This window comes from Myotis lucifugus, unplaced genomic scaffold (assembly GCF_000147115.1).
Source record: "Myotis lucifugus unplaced genomic scaffold, Myoluc2.0 scaffold_377, whole genome shotgun sequence".
NCBI lineage: Eukaryota > Metazoa > Chordata > Mammalia > Chiroptera > Vespertilionidae > Myotis > Myotis lucifugus.
Window position 1 is genome coordinate 635,847 of NW_005871425.1, and position 16,118 is coordinate 651,964.

The 16,118-nt window shown below is 44.2% G+C and overlaps 1 protein-coding gene across 1 annotated transcript in view; it reads right to left on the reverse strand.

Annotated features, from left to right (window-relative positions):
• Window positions 1-16,118, reverse strand: part of EFCAB11 (EF-hand calcium binding domain 11) — a 124,908-nt gene that overhangs the window by 94,248 nt on the left and 14,542 nt on the right. The window contains exons 4-5 of the mRNA XM_006101673.3: window positions 11,237-11,338; window positions 9,878-9,968 (exon numbers count right to left, since the gene is read on the reverse strand). Coding sequence (XP_006101735.1) covers window positions 9,878-9,968; window positions 11,237-11,338 — 193 coding nt within the window. The remainder of the gene's footprint in view (window positions 1-9,877; window positions 9,969-11,236; window positions 11,339-16,118) is intronic.

Here is a 16,118-nt window from a genome sequence, read left to right on the forward strand (position 1 = left end):
ATAAAAACGTATTTTAGAAAACACAAAAACAGTAATGCTAAGTGACTCTCACTATCCAAAATTTAACTAGAAGGGTAACCAGTGATTTTCAAACTTAAATGTGCAGATGGACTGCCCAGGGATCGCATTAAACACATCTGATTCAGTAGTTTGGAGTGAGGCCTGAGATTAGGCATTGCCGACAAGCTCCCTGCTGGGCTGCTGCTGGTCTCTGGAGCCTCTTTGAATGACAAGAACGTATCTATTCAAGGTAGCCGAGCGGAGGAGAGTGACCGCAGAGGAGGCAGGCAGACAAGATGGCTAGACACGAGGTAGCAAAGCCACAGGTCAGCCTGTCACAGACAAACACAGCCCTGGAAATCTTTGGTTCTGATTTTAGGCTATATGTTCAGAGAATAACCAAAACTGTGAAGTGTAACTCTTCATTCTGGCCCTATTTTTTTCTTGACATCGAAAACAATGTTAATTTAAATGCCTCATATAAAATAGAAATTTCTCCTATTAGGTACACGTTTTTCTTATTTTATAAACACAACACACAATTTCATCAAAATTTTCACCTGGAAGTTACCTATCAACTACAAAAGAAAAATGTTAAGAAATGGATTCCTTCTTGTAGAAAGGAAAATGGCATGAATACATTCATGATGTGCAGCTATTAATAACTTCAAGGGTGACTGAAAGGGTCCGCAACATTAGGTCATAAGAAAGACACCATGGCAGCCGTTTCTTGTTTGACAGGTGGATTAAGAGAAAAACAGCCCGGGTGCTATTACAGCGAGAACAGCGTATTCAACCACATATGCAGACGAGAGATGAGATACACCGGCCGTAACACCTGTTACAATGACATCTCAAACACTACACCCTGGGCTGGGTGGCTGTCAGACCCAGCAGTGTCCTCTGGAGAGCGGGCTTTGCCACACCGACAGAGCACATCTGTATTCATGCTGGGGTGGACTCTGAGTAAAATCTGTGAAACAGAGAAAATAAAGAAGACTTCCAGGCCACTCTGCAGGATAGATAACCCCATCAGTGAGTTTCGGGGCTGGAAGGAGCCTGCCAGACCCTATAAGACAGACGACACCCTCATTTCCGAGATGAGGAGAGTGCAGGCCGGAGAGGCTCGGAGATTTGTGGGAAGTCAGGGAAGTGGCTGAGCTGGGACTAGAACTCGAGTCTCTCGATACCCAGGCCCTGGGGCTCACTGCACCTCGTGACCTTAACAAGGCGTCAGTGTGGCATTTGGAGAGTAAAACAAAAATACGTAACAAAAGGCATGTTCACTACATAAGCCACTCATTTACATAAAACGGAGTCACTATTCAACACGTACAAAACTGCGCTGGGGGGAGCGTGATGATGCGTACCCTTGTGTGCCTGCTTACGTTAGGCTCACATTCTAGTACTGGGAATAATATGGGTGCCCCAATAACTATGTATAAGCGCCAATAACTATGTATCTTGTTTATGTATAAGCATAAACAAGAAAGCTATTTATGACAGATTGGGAGTTTAAAGCCGAAGCTGGAGTCAATTTCCTTTTAGAGGGTTGGAAAGTGGTGGGTAGGGCCAGCTTTCGAGAAAAATATCTTAACATCTGGGCCTTGAAGGATGAGTAGAATGGACATCTGAATGGATTGAACATAAGAGAGGAATACAATACCTGGACACCCCAAATATGAAAGAGATGAAATAACATATCCTGGGTAACATTAGCTTAACTGAAGAAATCAAAATGACACGTTCTATTTGCAAATCTATGTAATGAAGTCATTATTGTTCTCTATATGTTTTCCGGTCCAGTTGCTGAGCTTAATTCCTGCATTACCAGTTCTAAAGTTTATGCTGGTAAAAGGATTATCCTCAAACACAAGGATATCATTTTTGTCCAAAGAGCAATATGGATTATGAACCCTCTGAAAGACAAACATTTTCTTGAAATGATTAGACTGTGATTGTTTCTGTAGCTGGATTTTTAAAGTGCAGTTTTATTCAATATGTTACGTGTGAGAGGAAGGACATTCTGAGGTCATCTCAAAAAGCTGCACACATCCTCGGTGATAGCGTGCGAGAGGGTAAATAGAAAAGGGGATCTCTGACAATAAAATTTTTAAACAAAACAGTTGAAAACTAAAGCATTACCATTGCAAAGAAAATACACAAATTCATGAAATAAAAATTGGAAACTCAAGAAGGCTCCTTCTTTGGCCATTACACTCACGCACCAGGTAGAGCTGGTGCCGGCGATATGTGGTTACAAAGAACGAGATAGGGTTTCTAGTCGTTTCTTTATACTTTTCTATACACAGAAGCATGTAGATACTTACAGATCAAAAATCGTGTTCACCAAAGTAGGCCCTCACTATAATAACTGCGATTTTGTTGAGGTCCCATGACTACATTGATAAAAGAATCATTCTGATGCATAAAATAATAACCGGGAAATTCTCTTGTTAGAGATTGTCCGAGAAAATGCCGTTTAACACGTCGCTGCCGGCAGAAAGGAGTCATAGGAACTTAAAGAACGCAGTGAGGAATGACACTCAAAAAGAGATGCAAATGATTTGCAAAAATAAATGCTACCTGAAATCACTTTCCTATAGGGCCCTGGGCTCATGCAGCAGAACAGAAGAGTCTGTTGGTTCCTCTTATCCAAGCTCATGACAATCCTTCCTTTTATAATGGCTGCGATATAAAGCATATATGAACTTTCTGCCAAGGGACTATCTATTACTCCCTTTTACAAGTGCCTAAACCACCCTGGCTGGGTTGCTCAGTGGTTAGGGTATCGGCCTGTGAACCTAAGGGTTTCGGCTTGGATTCCTGGTCAAGGGCACGTGCCTGGGTTGCAGGTTAAATCCCAGCTTTGTATCCAGCCCCACAGCGCATGCGGGAGGTAACCAATCGACAACACATCGATGTTTCTTTCTCTCTCTCTCTCTCTCTCTCTCTCTCTCTCCCCGCCCCCCTCCAGTCTCTCTAAAAACCCAATGGAAAAAATATCTTCAGGTGAGGATCAAAATAACCAACTAACTAAATAAAACTGCCTAAGCCCCACCCCCATTGACACTGACACTGAAAACGCATTAGTCTACAAGTCATGATGCTCTTACTGTCAACCAATTTTAATATCCCCAAAAGGAGAAGTATACGTTCTATGTTTTCTGCCTTTCCCATGTAGCATGAAGAATGGAATTCTTACCCCAGAAATATCAGCTATAACTTAAACGCCCCCTGTCGAGCCTGGAGAGCACTTTGGTGCCTCAGTATTTCCGTGTCCCATTAATATCTGACAACCCGCCTGTGCACTCAGAACCTTGCCCGTCGGGCCAGGGAATGGGCTCCCCCCCGCACACCCAGGTTTCATTTCATGGCTGGGAAGCAGAAGATTCCCAGAGCCCTTTGCCAATTGACAGGGGGTGGGAAGGTGCAAATCTCCGTGCTTACATGCGATGGAGAAGGCTCCCGGGCGTGGAGGAAACATCCTCTCAGAGGAAAGCGCCAGCCAGATGTATAACAGGGCACTGCTGGCGGGCAAAGGCAAGAGAGAACATTAAGCCAGCTTCCTGATGACAGCAGAGGCTTAAATCAAGAGCAGAAAATGTTCCCCAAATAAAGCAAAAGGGGCCATCAGAGATGGAAGCATAAAAACCCCACGTAGAAAGAGAAAAATGGGAAGCAAAGCCACATGTGGTTATAAAGCTCCTGACTGCATTTTAATGTTCTCTTTCTTCGTTGATAAGAAGTAAATTAATTATAGGGGAAACTGTAAGTGAGAATTTTACCGTCACTGGGTATGTAGAGTGACAATGGACCAACACCACTTACTTATTAAGTAACTACAATGCATAAAGCAATACACTGGAACAGTGAACACTGTAGATAAGCTCATAACCTCAAGGAACTTGTAGCAGTTTACGGAGATAATCCTCAACACGGTATTTTTGTTTACCAAGTAAGGGATTGAAAAAAATATACAACCATCCTATATAATAAAAGCCTAATATGCTAAGTGTCCAACTGTTCAACCCTTCAACCAGTCACTATGATGCGCACTAACCACTAGGGGGCAGACGCTCTGACCAGTAGGTTAGCTTGCTGCTGGGGTCCAGCTGCTGGGGACTGGGAGAGACGGGCCAGACACGCCCTGGAGCCCTCCAGCGGTCCCTCCCCAGCCGGCCAACCTCCCACGGTCCCTCCCCGGCCGGCCAGCCCCAATCAGCCCTGATGGGGACTGGGCAAAAGGGGCTGGACACGCCCTGGAGCCCTCCCGCAGTCCCTCCCTGGCCCTGATTGTGCACCGGTGAGGTCCCTCAGCCTGGCCTGCCACCCTTTCACAATCCGAGACCTCTCGGGTGATGTAGGAGACCTGGTTTCAGCCTGATCCCGCAGGGCAGGCTGAGAGACCTCATTGGTGCACGAATCCGTGCACCGGGCCTCTAGTAAGTACAATAAAAATTTAGAGAAAGGAGAGAAGAATGTTCAATGTAAAGGACAAAGGGGCTCTATTGAGCAGGACCTTAAAAAGACAGGTCTACCTTGGACAGACAGGAAGTAGACAAAGGCACTGCCAGCAAGGGAAACAGAACAAAGTTTAAATACACATCACATATCCACAGGAACAAGCACCAGGCCAAGGACAACACAGGAATTCGGGATGAATTAAGGAGGAGTTTAGAAAGGTGACTAGATGTTGGCCAAGTTAAATACATTTAGCTTAACCCATTCGTCTTTAAAGATTTTGAATCTTTTTTTAAAAAGATAGCACTGTAAAGTTTTCAGCAAGTTCTATTAATATTAAAAAGGAAAGGGCCCTGGCTGGTTTGGCTCAGTGGATAGAACATCAGCCTGCAAACTGAAGGGTCCCGGGTTCAATTCCGGTCAAGGGCACATGCCCAGATTGTGGGCTCGATCCCCAGTAGGGGGCGTGCAGGAGGCAGCCAATCATTGATGTTCCTTTCTCTCTCTCTCTTCCTCTCCCTTCCTCTCTGAAATCAATAAAAATATATTTTTAAAAAAGGAAAGGTATTTTTGTTTGTTTCAACCTTTCTGTGCTAGAAACGGCCTATTATCTCACATTAATTCTATTGTATAAATAGTATTGTCAGCTCTCATACTGCTTGAACTTCTGCCATTGGTGGTGAGTAGAAAAAAAGTTGTTTCAGTTACTCAAACACACTCCGTTCTTTTAGAACACAAATACACAAATCCTGGTTATCGGCTCTACGTGGAAATTATGTTTTAAACACTGAAAGGAATCTCAAATTTTGAAATCCAAATATTAAACATTTTATATCTTAGAAATAACAAGCTAGTACCAACTTTTGTGTTTGTTTTCTACACAAGGTATCATCTCTTGGTTTAAGAAAGTAACTTGCTCCTCAAAACCCTTCCTTCCGTAGAAAACTTGCTCTCCTTAATTGAAATGTACAAAGCTATAACAGTAGCTCCCAAGCAATCACCCATTAAAAATAAAATCTCAAAAACCACTGCTTCTCCCAATAAAGCAAGCACCTCCATAAAACAAGAGTTGAAAGTAGATACAGAAAACCTTAGGGGAAATATAAAATAACAAGATACAGCAAAATAACAAAAAAGAAATGAAACATCCACAGATGTAGCTCAAGAAAGAAATGTCAGAGAAAAATAAACTGTAACTGGTGGGGAAATGCCATATTAGATGTAGCACGCGGGAGAAGAGACACTGTGGAAAATATACTAAGAGGCGTGAGCAAAACAAGCAGATGAAACAGAAGTTAACAAAAAATTTAAAAGGACTTCCAACATATATAACCAGTGTTCTTAAAGAAACAGAACATGATGTGAAAGTGTTAATGCTCAATCCATTATATACCTTTACTCAAGGACAACGGCCCAGATAAACATTTTTGAACGTGAAAGGCACCAGGGAAGGTAGTTCTTATGATCAACTTCAGCAACACAGAAGCGATGTCACAAGGCCTGGAGGTGAGCTCTGAATCCATTTAACTACAGAAGTAACATTAAACCAAAAGAGGTTACGATGGCAGAACAGAACGTGACTGTCACAGACCCTGACCATATAGATTTAAAAAGACATTGCTTTCATTCATGATAAAAATCACTAAGGTAGACATAACCAAAGCAGTCGGGCAGCAACTCACAAACCTGATAAAAGTCTCTCATTTGGTCCCTGGAACGCCCCCGGATTTAATCAATGGCGCACCGGTGTTTCTATCAACTTATGAAGAGAAATGCTTCTTTGATGCCTTATGCCCCAAGTCTGTCTTTTTGAGTTGTTCGCTTTGGCTGTCTGGTTGGTTTTACTGTTGTGCTTTGTTGGTTTAGGGGAGTGCAACATGGGCAAGTACTTCTGAAAGAGACGGCTCTTGATCTTCAGAAGTTTCTCTGGTGAGAATCTGGCAGCCCATGAATGGAAGATTATGAAAACTCCTTCAGTTGTCAAGGCACAGGCGACTGTGCTTTAAGGAGAAGGCTCCCTCCCTAGCTGCCTTCCTTTAGTGATCCTCAGGCACCAGCTTGCTTCTCGGTAACCATGGACCCGGGCAATGAACCCCATTTGTGCTCGTCAATTAAGTCAAATGCCACTCAAGCTTCTCGAAGAGCAAGTGTCTAACCTTAGAAACATGACGGGATTTGGCATCACTGGTTTTCTTTTCCTTATCCTTGAAACCTGTTTGCACCATCGAAACAGAGGTATGTGTGCAAGTCAGGCATCTGTTTCTTTGGGCTACTTCAATGTACAGGACATAGGACATATTATTCCTTTTTTGTTTTCACAACTTCCTTTAATACTTATTATGCATCATTTATTCTGGCTTAGGGATTGTAGTGCTATAAAAAAAAAATAATACAGCCCTAACCGGTTTGGCTCAGTGGATAGAGCGTCAGTCTGCGGACTCAAGGGTCCCAGGTTCGATTCCGGTCAAAGGCATGTACCTTGGTCGCGGGCATATCCCCAGTAGGGGGTGTGCAGGAGGCAGCTGATCTGTGTTTCTCTCTCAACGATGTTTCTAACTCTCTATCCCTCTCCCTTCCTCTCTGTAAAAAAACAATAAAATATATATAAAAAAAATAAATAATAATACAAAGGAGAGTTTAAACAGGGTACGTTCAATGAACTAAAAATGCCTTGCTAGGTTGTATATTGCAGTGGTCCCCAAACTGTGTTGATCAGATAATCCTGGGAAAGATAAGATGTATGGACCTATGAACACATTTATTTATTTTTGTTTCATTGATTTCAGAGAGGGAGGGAGGGAGGGAGGGAGGGAGAGAGAGAGAGAGAGAGAGAGAGAGAGAGAAACATCAATGATGAGAATCATTGATCAGCTGCCTCCTGCATGCCCCACACTGGGGATCAAGCCCGAAACCCCGGCATGTGCCCTGACCAGGAATTGAACCAGGACCTCCTGGTTCATAGGTTGATGCTTAACCACTGAGCCACGCCAGCCAGGCAATACATTTATTTTTAGGTGCACATTATAAAACATAATATAGAAATTCTAAAGAATTAAAGATGCAAATATTTTATTTAATGGCAAACAACTTTCTATTGTCACCAAAAACGATTCATGATATTTATCAAGAACATGATTTAATATCCGCTATTACTTCTGAACATCTCAGTTTAATCCTTTGTGATTGAGCAATTTGTTTTAATACTTGGTTTGAATGGCTGTCAGAGTCATGTCACGAAGATATGCAGATATGATGGAAAAGGGCAACATGGCACTGAGCCCTCGGATTTGAAGTCCAACCTCTGACACGGAAAGGTTTAAAGTTTTTTTTATTATTATTACTTTGCTGTTACTGCTCACTGACATTCAGCAAGTAAATGTCCATCTTCCCCGATATTAGTCACTGTTGAAAGCTTATGAAAGCTATCAAATGTTTATATTTTTTAAAACTGTGTCTTAAAACCAATAAAACTTTGTAAGATTTTTTTCCCACCAGATTAGGACATTCCAGTTTCAACTTATTAAACTGCAGATGTGAAGGGTTTTAATAGGTGACATGCATCTTTTTATAATATATATTTTTATTGATTTCAGAGAGGAAGGGAGAAGAATAGAGAGAAACATCAATGATGAGAGTCATTGATCAGCTGCCTCCTGCACGCCCCCTACTGGGGATCGAGCCTACAACCCAGACATGCCCAGGAATTGAACTGGTGACCTCTTGGTTCATGGGTCAATGATCAACCACTGAGCCATGCCAGCTGGGCCATCTTTTTTTTTTTAAATCATGTTTCCAAATACCCATTTCCAAAATGCTGTCTGGGTAGCGCAGGTTTCTTTGGAGAAGCAGGTACTCGCTCACTCCCTGTTAAAACATTGCTTATACCTTGAAAGGCTATATTTAAGTGTATTGTTAAAAAATTTCTATGAGGTAGCTCCTCCTGAAACCACCTAACACAGAAAGGTCAGCAAATGTGGACACCTGTCTTTTAGTAAAAGAAAAATAAAGTAACAATTCTTTGTTCTTTTGTTAAAACAACCCTTGTGTGGCAGAAATACATTGACATTCATTACTCTTCTCATCACAAAGTGTGTACAAAGATTCCATTATATTTTAAAGAACCCGCTGTTCCAGAATCAACTAAGCAAAACTGTTCTATGGCACGGTCTGCAGGTGCCTTTAACTGCTCTCTTCAATAGTTTGCTCAACAACTTGCTTGTGAATGACACAGCAAAAGAATTTCATATATGTCACTATCAATAACCGTGAGTGCAAATCCTTATTTCAAATAACCTACTTCATCATTTCTAATGGGCAGGGCTGATGGCTGGTCAGATTTCATTAAATTATTTTTATCCCAAATGGGAACACCTGCCAGATGTCCCCCGACAGCCATTCTCTCCTTCAGTATCAGAAACTCAGAGGGCACGTGACCGCCCAGAGCAAAGATGACATTTTGCACATGGCCTTGGAACTGAGTTTTGGTCATGGGGACAATAGACTTAGAAGGAGGGGCCTATCTTCTGTTCCCTTTCCTCCTACCTGGTTGGAGTTCAAGTTTGATACTGAAATTTAAACAATCCTGGAAGCAGGAGGGCGAAGCCAGGTGTGGAGGCAGCCGGAACAAGAAAGGAGGCACCTGGGTCCCTCATGGCTATGTTGCCATCGAATCGGCCCTGACTGCCTGTGTTTGTGAGAGAGCAGTACACTGCCATCTTTCCTGAGCTGTGCTATGCTGGTTCTCTGGCTCCTGCTGCTGTTCCGAGCCCTGACTAATACACCTGGCCACAGGTGATGACGACCTCATGCTGGCAGTCACAGAAGAGGCAGCTCTGCTATTTTCTCATGTCAGCATGTTACCTTCAATCGGCAGCTTCCTAACAGAAACTGCTTTCAAGCCACTTGCCCACTGTGTCCAAATTAGTTCATAAAGATAACCTAATATACTCTTCAAATCTACTTTATCACGAATGCATGCACTGCGACGAGCAGGAGTCAGGGGGGCTCCTTTAAGCAATATCAACTCTTCTCTCCAGAGAATATGCGTAGCCTCTGTCTGATGAAATACTGACCATGGGAGAACACCAGCATCCGTGTTACACACTAAAGCTTCGTTGTTTCTGGTCGACACATAAATACACAAACCAGTTCCACTCTCTTCCTGTCCCTTTCCCACCCCTACCAGACGTTCTTACGCACCTCCCAGGTGGGCAAGCACCACCATCGAGGGCATCGGTGCATGAAGAGCTAACTATAAACAATTTCTCTCCGGGGTCATGATCATATACTGTGAGATGAAAAGGTTCATTCGTGAAGAAATCAGCATAAAAAGGTGTTCTCCATAAAACTGAAAACTTGAAAAAGGAAATGGTACATCAAGGGGTGGGTGCATGTGAGGATTTGGGGGCCTTACCTGAAAACCTCGAGTGCTATCCTTTCTGGTAACTTGGGAGCCACCTGCTTGAACGCTTTTTGGAAATCTTCCAAAGTTAAATATCCACGATCTATTTGAAAACAAAATGTAAACATTCACTTACCTCTATTAACCCTATGAACTGTTATTTCAGCCATAAAACTTGCACGACGCTTTCATATGTTATTAGGAAAAGAACAGTAATGTATGGTCGGTTTTACATGTTAGGTAATCTGAGATTGTCTCATTGGAAGGATTTATGAATCCAGTCGTACTGTCCCTCAGTGCAGTCCGGGGTGATCCGGGAGGCCACTTCCAGCCCTATCATTCTCGGACTCTGAGTCCCAGGGAGAGGACTGTAGAGACATACACTGCACTAACAGCATCAGGTTCAAGTCTTTGTAAATTGACAAAACAATTTATTCTTCAAAATTCATTTGTTTTCTTGCTTGATATTAGAATCCTATATAATAAAAGCCTAGGTGGCGTCGCGTGTCGCCCTCGCACGATGTCATCACAAGATGGCCACCACAAGATAGCCAGCAGGGGAGGGCAGTTGGGGGCGACCAGGTCGGCAGGGGAGGGCAGTTGGGGGCCATCAGGCCAGCAGGGGAGGGCAGTTGGGGGAGATCAGGCCAGCAGGGGAGCATTTAGGCATCAATCAGGCCAGCAGGGGAGCAGTTAGGGGACGATCAGGCTGGCAGGCAGGCGAGCGGTTAGGAACCAGCGGTCCCCAATTATGAGAGGGATGTCTGATTGGGCCTAAACCAACAGTCAGACATCCCTGAGGGGGTCCCAGATTGGAGAGGGTGCAGGCCGGGTTGAGGGACACACACACACACACACACACGAATTTTGTGCACCGGGCCTCTAGTTATAATATAATCATATTGAGGGGGAAGCCATAACAGTAGCCAAGATACAGAACCTGGACTCTATGAGTATTTTCGCCCTGTGTGAGATGTGTGGGGTGTGGGAGATCTGAAGTCACTCCTCGGCCACACCCGGTGTGGGAAAACAATTCCTCCAGTAAAATGTGGGTCACAGCAGGAGCCGAAGGAGATACCATGCGTAGGTGGCTCATGACCTATAACCCCACATGGCCAGCCCTTGTGTTCCCCGGATTCTAACCACTAAGTACAATTATATAACTGTTAACTTTATTTTATCCATGGTAAATGTCAAGAAATTAAAATCACAGTGGAGAAAAAAAATCCACACCAACATCTAAGGTAACAGCTAATGAGGACAGTAAAAAATAAACTTCCAAGTATATTAATTTCATGTACTGAGTATATATGCCCATTCACAGTTCTTAAATAGCAATTTTTAATTTCAAAACATTTTGAAGAGACTTACAGTGCCTGTCAAAAGCTGTGAAGATGTGTCTTATTTCATTCCGATACAGCTGAGCTTCCTTCTTCTTCCTTATAATGTTTAAAAACTCCTCGAGCGTTAGACCTAAAAGTTGGGGGGGAAATTTTTTTTTCAAAAATGACTGCCTTACTCTTTAATAAAAAAAAAAAAAAACAACATAAGTAAAAGGTAATACATTATCACAAATTTTATCTTGATTTTGGTAAACAGTATTTGTCTCTGAAGATCGATAAAGTCAAAAAGACACTTCGCTAAATGCTAAGAAGGCCCAACACCAGCAGTCAATAGCAAAAACAATAGACAGTTTTACTTCCCTGGGCATTTCCTGAGGATAAAGGAATGGCGACCTCGCACAAATGTAACACGCGTCCCTTGAACAGATCTAACAGACGGGCCCAAACTATCTATCAAACAAGGTCTCATAATTTTTCTTTCCTTCTGCGGCTTTGATGCCTTTTTTCCTAGCCAGATGTCATTACCGCAGGTTTTTTTTCCAACTGTGAGATCGGGGCAAAGAAGTAGTTTCTCAAAAGTCAATACCAATTGCACCCCACAGATAAAAGTGGAGAGAATATTCCGTAAACAATGGAGCTGGCACGGTCCCCAGCCTTGGGTCCTCCCGGGGACTGCTCTGCCGCCTCTGGCTCTGCTTCCCGTGACTCTCATAATAGAAGAGCCCAGCAGGATCATATGAGATTGGGTACTGTGCTCACAAAGTCTATTAAAATGAATTCTAATGTGATCTTTGTAATAGGTTTAAAGAGCGGAGCCAAGAAGTTAAAACATCTCGGTGTCCTGAGCCCTGAATATCGAAAAAGAGCAGTTCATTTTTACACCTCAGGATTTCCATTTTTAAATAAAATATCACTGCCTTAAAAATAGCCCCAAATCACACAAAAACCATGTGCTGATTTCTAAAAACCTGCACCCTTTTCCTTTCGGTGAGGTCACACAGAGCTGCATACCCTTCCTAAAATAGTTCCAATGGTGGAGGGAAACGCAGAAAACCGTTTTCTTAATTTTCCACGTTTTTCTTGTTTGTAGTTAGAGATTTAGGAACTGAAAACGCCCATCTATCTTTATGTGTTGGAACAATTCTTCCACAACTCTCTAGGATTCACCGTGTGCCAGGCACTGCGTCAAGCTCTGGAAAGAGAGGGGAAAAGAGAACACCCAGGATTCATCCCAAGGGAGCGCCTGGGCTAGTGGGGAGCAGAGTGACCACAGAGGTTCGGTTGCAAATGTGCACATAATTATAAGCCGTGGCACAAGCTATGAGGGGGAAAGGGAGGTTGTCAGAGTCACAGGAACCCTCCTACAGAGGGGCTCTGTGAAGGAGAGATCTCTCAGAGCAGGTAATATTTAACCCTAAATGATAAAATACCAAGCGGCTAAAGGATGGGAAGAAGAGCATTCCAGGCAGCCGAATAGCAGGTGCCAAGGCCGGGGGTGGGGGGTGGGGGAAAGGGGGAGAGAAGTGTGGAAATGGGAAAAGGCTATTGTGGTTGGGATGCAGTGAGTGAAAGAGCAAGACAGGATGGGGTTGGTGAGGTGGGCAGCCCTTTGTGGACCACAGGAAGTCATTTGGTTTTCATTTAAGTGACAATAGGAAGTCAATAAAAAATAAAAGGTTTGAATTGGGAAGTGGCATGATCTGATTTAGATGTTTTAAAGATCTTCCTGGCTGTGACCTCGAAAAGAACTGGGAGAAAGGGAACGGTAAAAAGGGAGACCCGTTTAGGAGCCTGTTGGCAAGAGACGCGGTTGCTAGGATGTTGGCAGTGGGCATGGAGGAGAGGATGGTGTCTGGACCTGTTTCATGACAGATGAAGGGTTAGATGAGGCAGGTGAGAAAGAGGGAGATGCCAAGAAGGGTCCTTTATAGAGCTGAGCAAGACCTGGGAACGAGCAGGATTTGGGGTTGAGATGAGACTTGTGATCTGGACTTCAGTGTTCAGTGCGTTGGAGACAACCAAGAGCAAAAGTCAAGGAGGCAGCTGGATATGCTCTAGCAGCAAGGCCTGTCTCCCAGCACCTACCAGAGTGCCTGGGGTGTGCTCCACACCAATGCATTGCATGGAATTAGCACGGGTAGCATTTCCCCCCACAGTAGTTAGGGTGTGTCTGGATTCAGCTTCGTTCTCATCCATTCACCCTTGTAAGCAGAGAACATATTTAACACTGAAGTCATCATGCCATGTTCCCACAAGACCAAATCCATAACTAGTTTCACGAACACCAAAAGCTAATCAATTAAATAGCGTCTAGATTATTTGGAATTCTTGAATAATGTACTCAGTGACCTTGGCATATTTTAGGAGTCCCTTCACAGTCTGGCCTCCGTCTACCTTGCTAGCCTCCCTAGCAGATTTCCCGATGTTTCTTTCACACACACCTCCATACCTGTGAGCATGATGGACACACTGCCCGGAATGCAGGTTCCACTTTTCTCCTAGTGAATTTTTACATCTCCCTCCAGATGCAACGAGGGCCTGGCCTCCTCTTTGAAGACTACCCTGATTTCTTTCAACTGAGTTCCTCTCCTGTGACCCAACAGCCCTCTATTTATAACACAGTCATAACCAGCCCCGGTCCGGTGGCTCAGTTGGTTGGAGAATCGTTCCAAACACCAAAAGGTGGCAGGTTCGATTCCTAGTCAGGGCACATTCCCAGGATGAGGGTTCAATCCCCAGTCGGGGCAAGTCCAGGAAGCAACCAATTGGTATTTCTCTTTCACACTGATGTTCTCTCTCACATCAGTGTCTGTCTCTCTCAACAACAAGAACATGGTCATGCCCTGGCTGGTTTGGCTAAGTGGATAGAGCGTTGGCCTGCGGACTCAAGGGTCCCAGGTTCGATCCCCAGTGGGGGGCATGCAGGAGACAGCCAATCAATGATGTTTCTATCTCTCCCTCTCCCTTCCTCTCTAAAATCAATCAAAATATATTTTTTAAAAAGTTCTCATCACAAGGGGAAAATTAAAAAAAGAAAAAAGTCATAGACTCTGTTGCGTCTTATGGTAATTATCTGGCCACACGTTTGCCTGAGATGTGCTGAGGGAAAGCACTGTTTATTGTCTAAAATTTTACCCCCAGTGCTTATCACAATACCTCCCACATAGGCAGGTGTTCATTAATATTTGTTGAATAAGTAAATAACAAGAAGATACCCCATATGCCCTTAACTCAGTGGTTCTCAACCTTCCTAATGCCACGACCCTTTAACACAGTTCCTCATGTGGTGAACCCCAATTTCATTGTTACAAATTGAACATAATTAAAGCATAGTGATTAATCACAAAAACAATATGTAATTACATATGTGTTTTCCAATGGTCTTAGGCAACCCCTGTGAAAGGGTCGTTCAACCCCCAAAGGGGTCGCGACCCACAGGTTGAGAACCGCTGTAACTTGTTTTAAACTTCCATGGCAACCCATATGGAAATGCAAGTCCCTTCTCTAAAGGGCTTGCCCTCACACTGCATTCAGCGTGGCTCTCACACTGTAGTGCTGCGATCACTTTCAAAGCCAGTGCATAACGGTCTGCCATTCCTGCCTGCAGCTCTGAAATGCAAACCCATGAAGGTAAGTTTTGTGCATCTTGCTGCTCTTTAAATGGCCTAGAAATAGAGGTCTTCCCACTAGCTCCACCTGCTGTTCCAACAGTCAAACCTAAAATTACCACTTCACTTCACTTCACTTTTAGTGATTCCTGTGCCCACTCCTGGAGGGAAACAATATGTTTCAAACACAACATTGGGTCCTCCATGCATACTGTTCACTAATCACAGTTACCTAAACACACTTTATTATAGTTACACTAGAGGCCCAGTGCATGAGATTCATGCAGGGGGGGAGGGCAGGGGGTTTCCTCAGCTCAGCCTGCGCCCTCTCGCAGTCTGGGAGCCCTCAGGGGATGTCTGACTGATGGCTTAGGCCTGTTCCCCGCGGGGAGCGGGCCTAAGCTGTCAGTTGGACATCCTTAGGCTCCCGCCACCACTGCTGCGCTTGCCACAGCTTCTGGCAGAGCAGCACTCCCCCTGTGGGAGTGCACTGACCACCAGGGGGTAGCTTCTGCATTGAGCATCTGCCCCCTGGTGGTCAGTGTGTGTCATAGCAACCAGCCATTCCACCGTTTGGTCGATTTGCATGTTAGCCTTTTATTATATAGGATGAGGATCACAAAAATGTCAAGAACCACTCAGAACAATGCATTTATCTGAGTTTATTATTAATTTGTCTACAGAAGGTGTTCAGAAATTGCCTGGGCAGTTGGGTTCTATCAGTAGTTTGCAGACTTTTTTTCTTTTAAGCTGTAGGAAACCTAACGCATATAATGTGTAGAGGGGATGAAAACAGAGCTATTTGGTTTGGAGTGGGGTGGTCTCCCCACTATTCCCTGGCCAGCCGTGCTCCCAGAAGGACCCAGCTTCATAAGGCTGAGGATTATGCCTTAGAAACCACGGGACCAATGATCTTTACAAATCCTGCTAGACTCTGCTAGTCTCTGAACTTTCCACACCACTAGAAACATTCCCTCCCAGTTTACAAACCACTCTTGGCGGCCCTGGCAGAGTAGCTCAGTTGGTTAGAGCAGTGGTCGGCAAACTGCGACTCGGCAAACCGCGGCTCATGAGCCACATGCGGCTCTTTGGCCCCTTCAGTGTGGCTCTTCCACAAAATACCAACTTCTGCGCATGGGCCACGAAGTTTCGATCGCACTGTACGTGCGCACCCGCATGTGGTATTTTGTGGAAGAGCCACACTGAAGGGGCCAAAGAGCCACATGTGGCTCGCGAGCCGCGGTTTGCTGACCAAGGGGTTAGAGCATCATCCAGATATGCCAAGGTTGTGGGTTTGGTCAG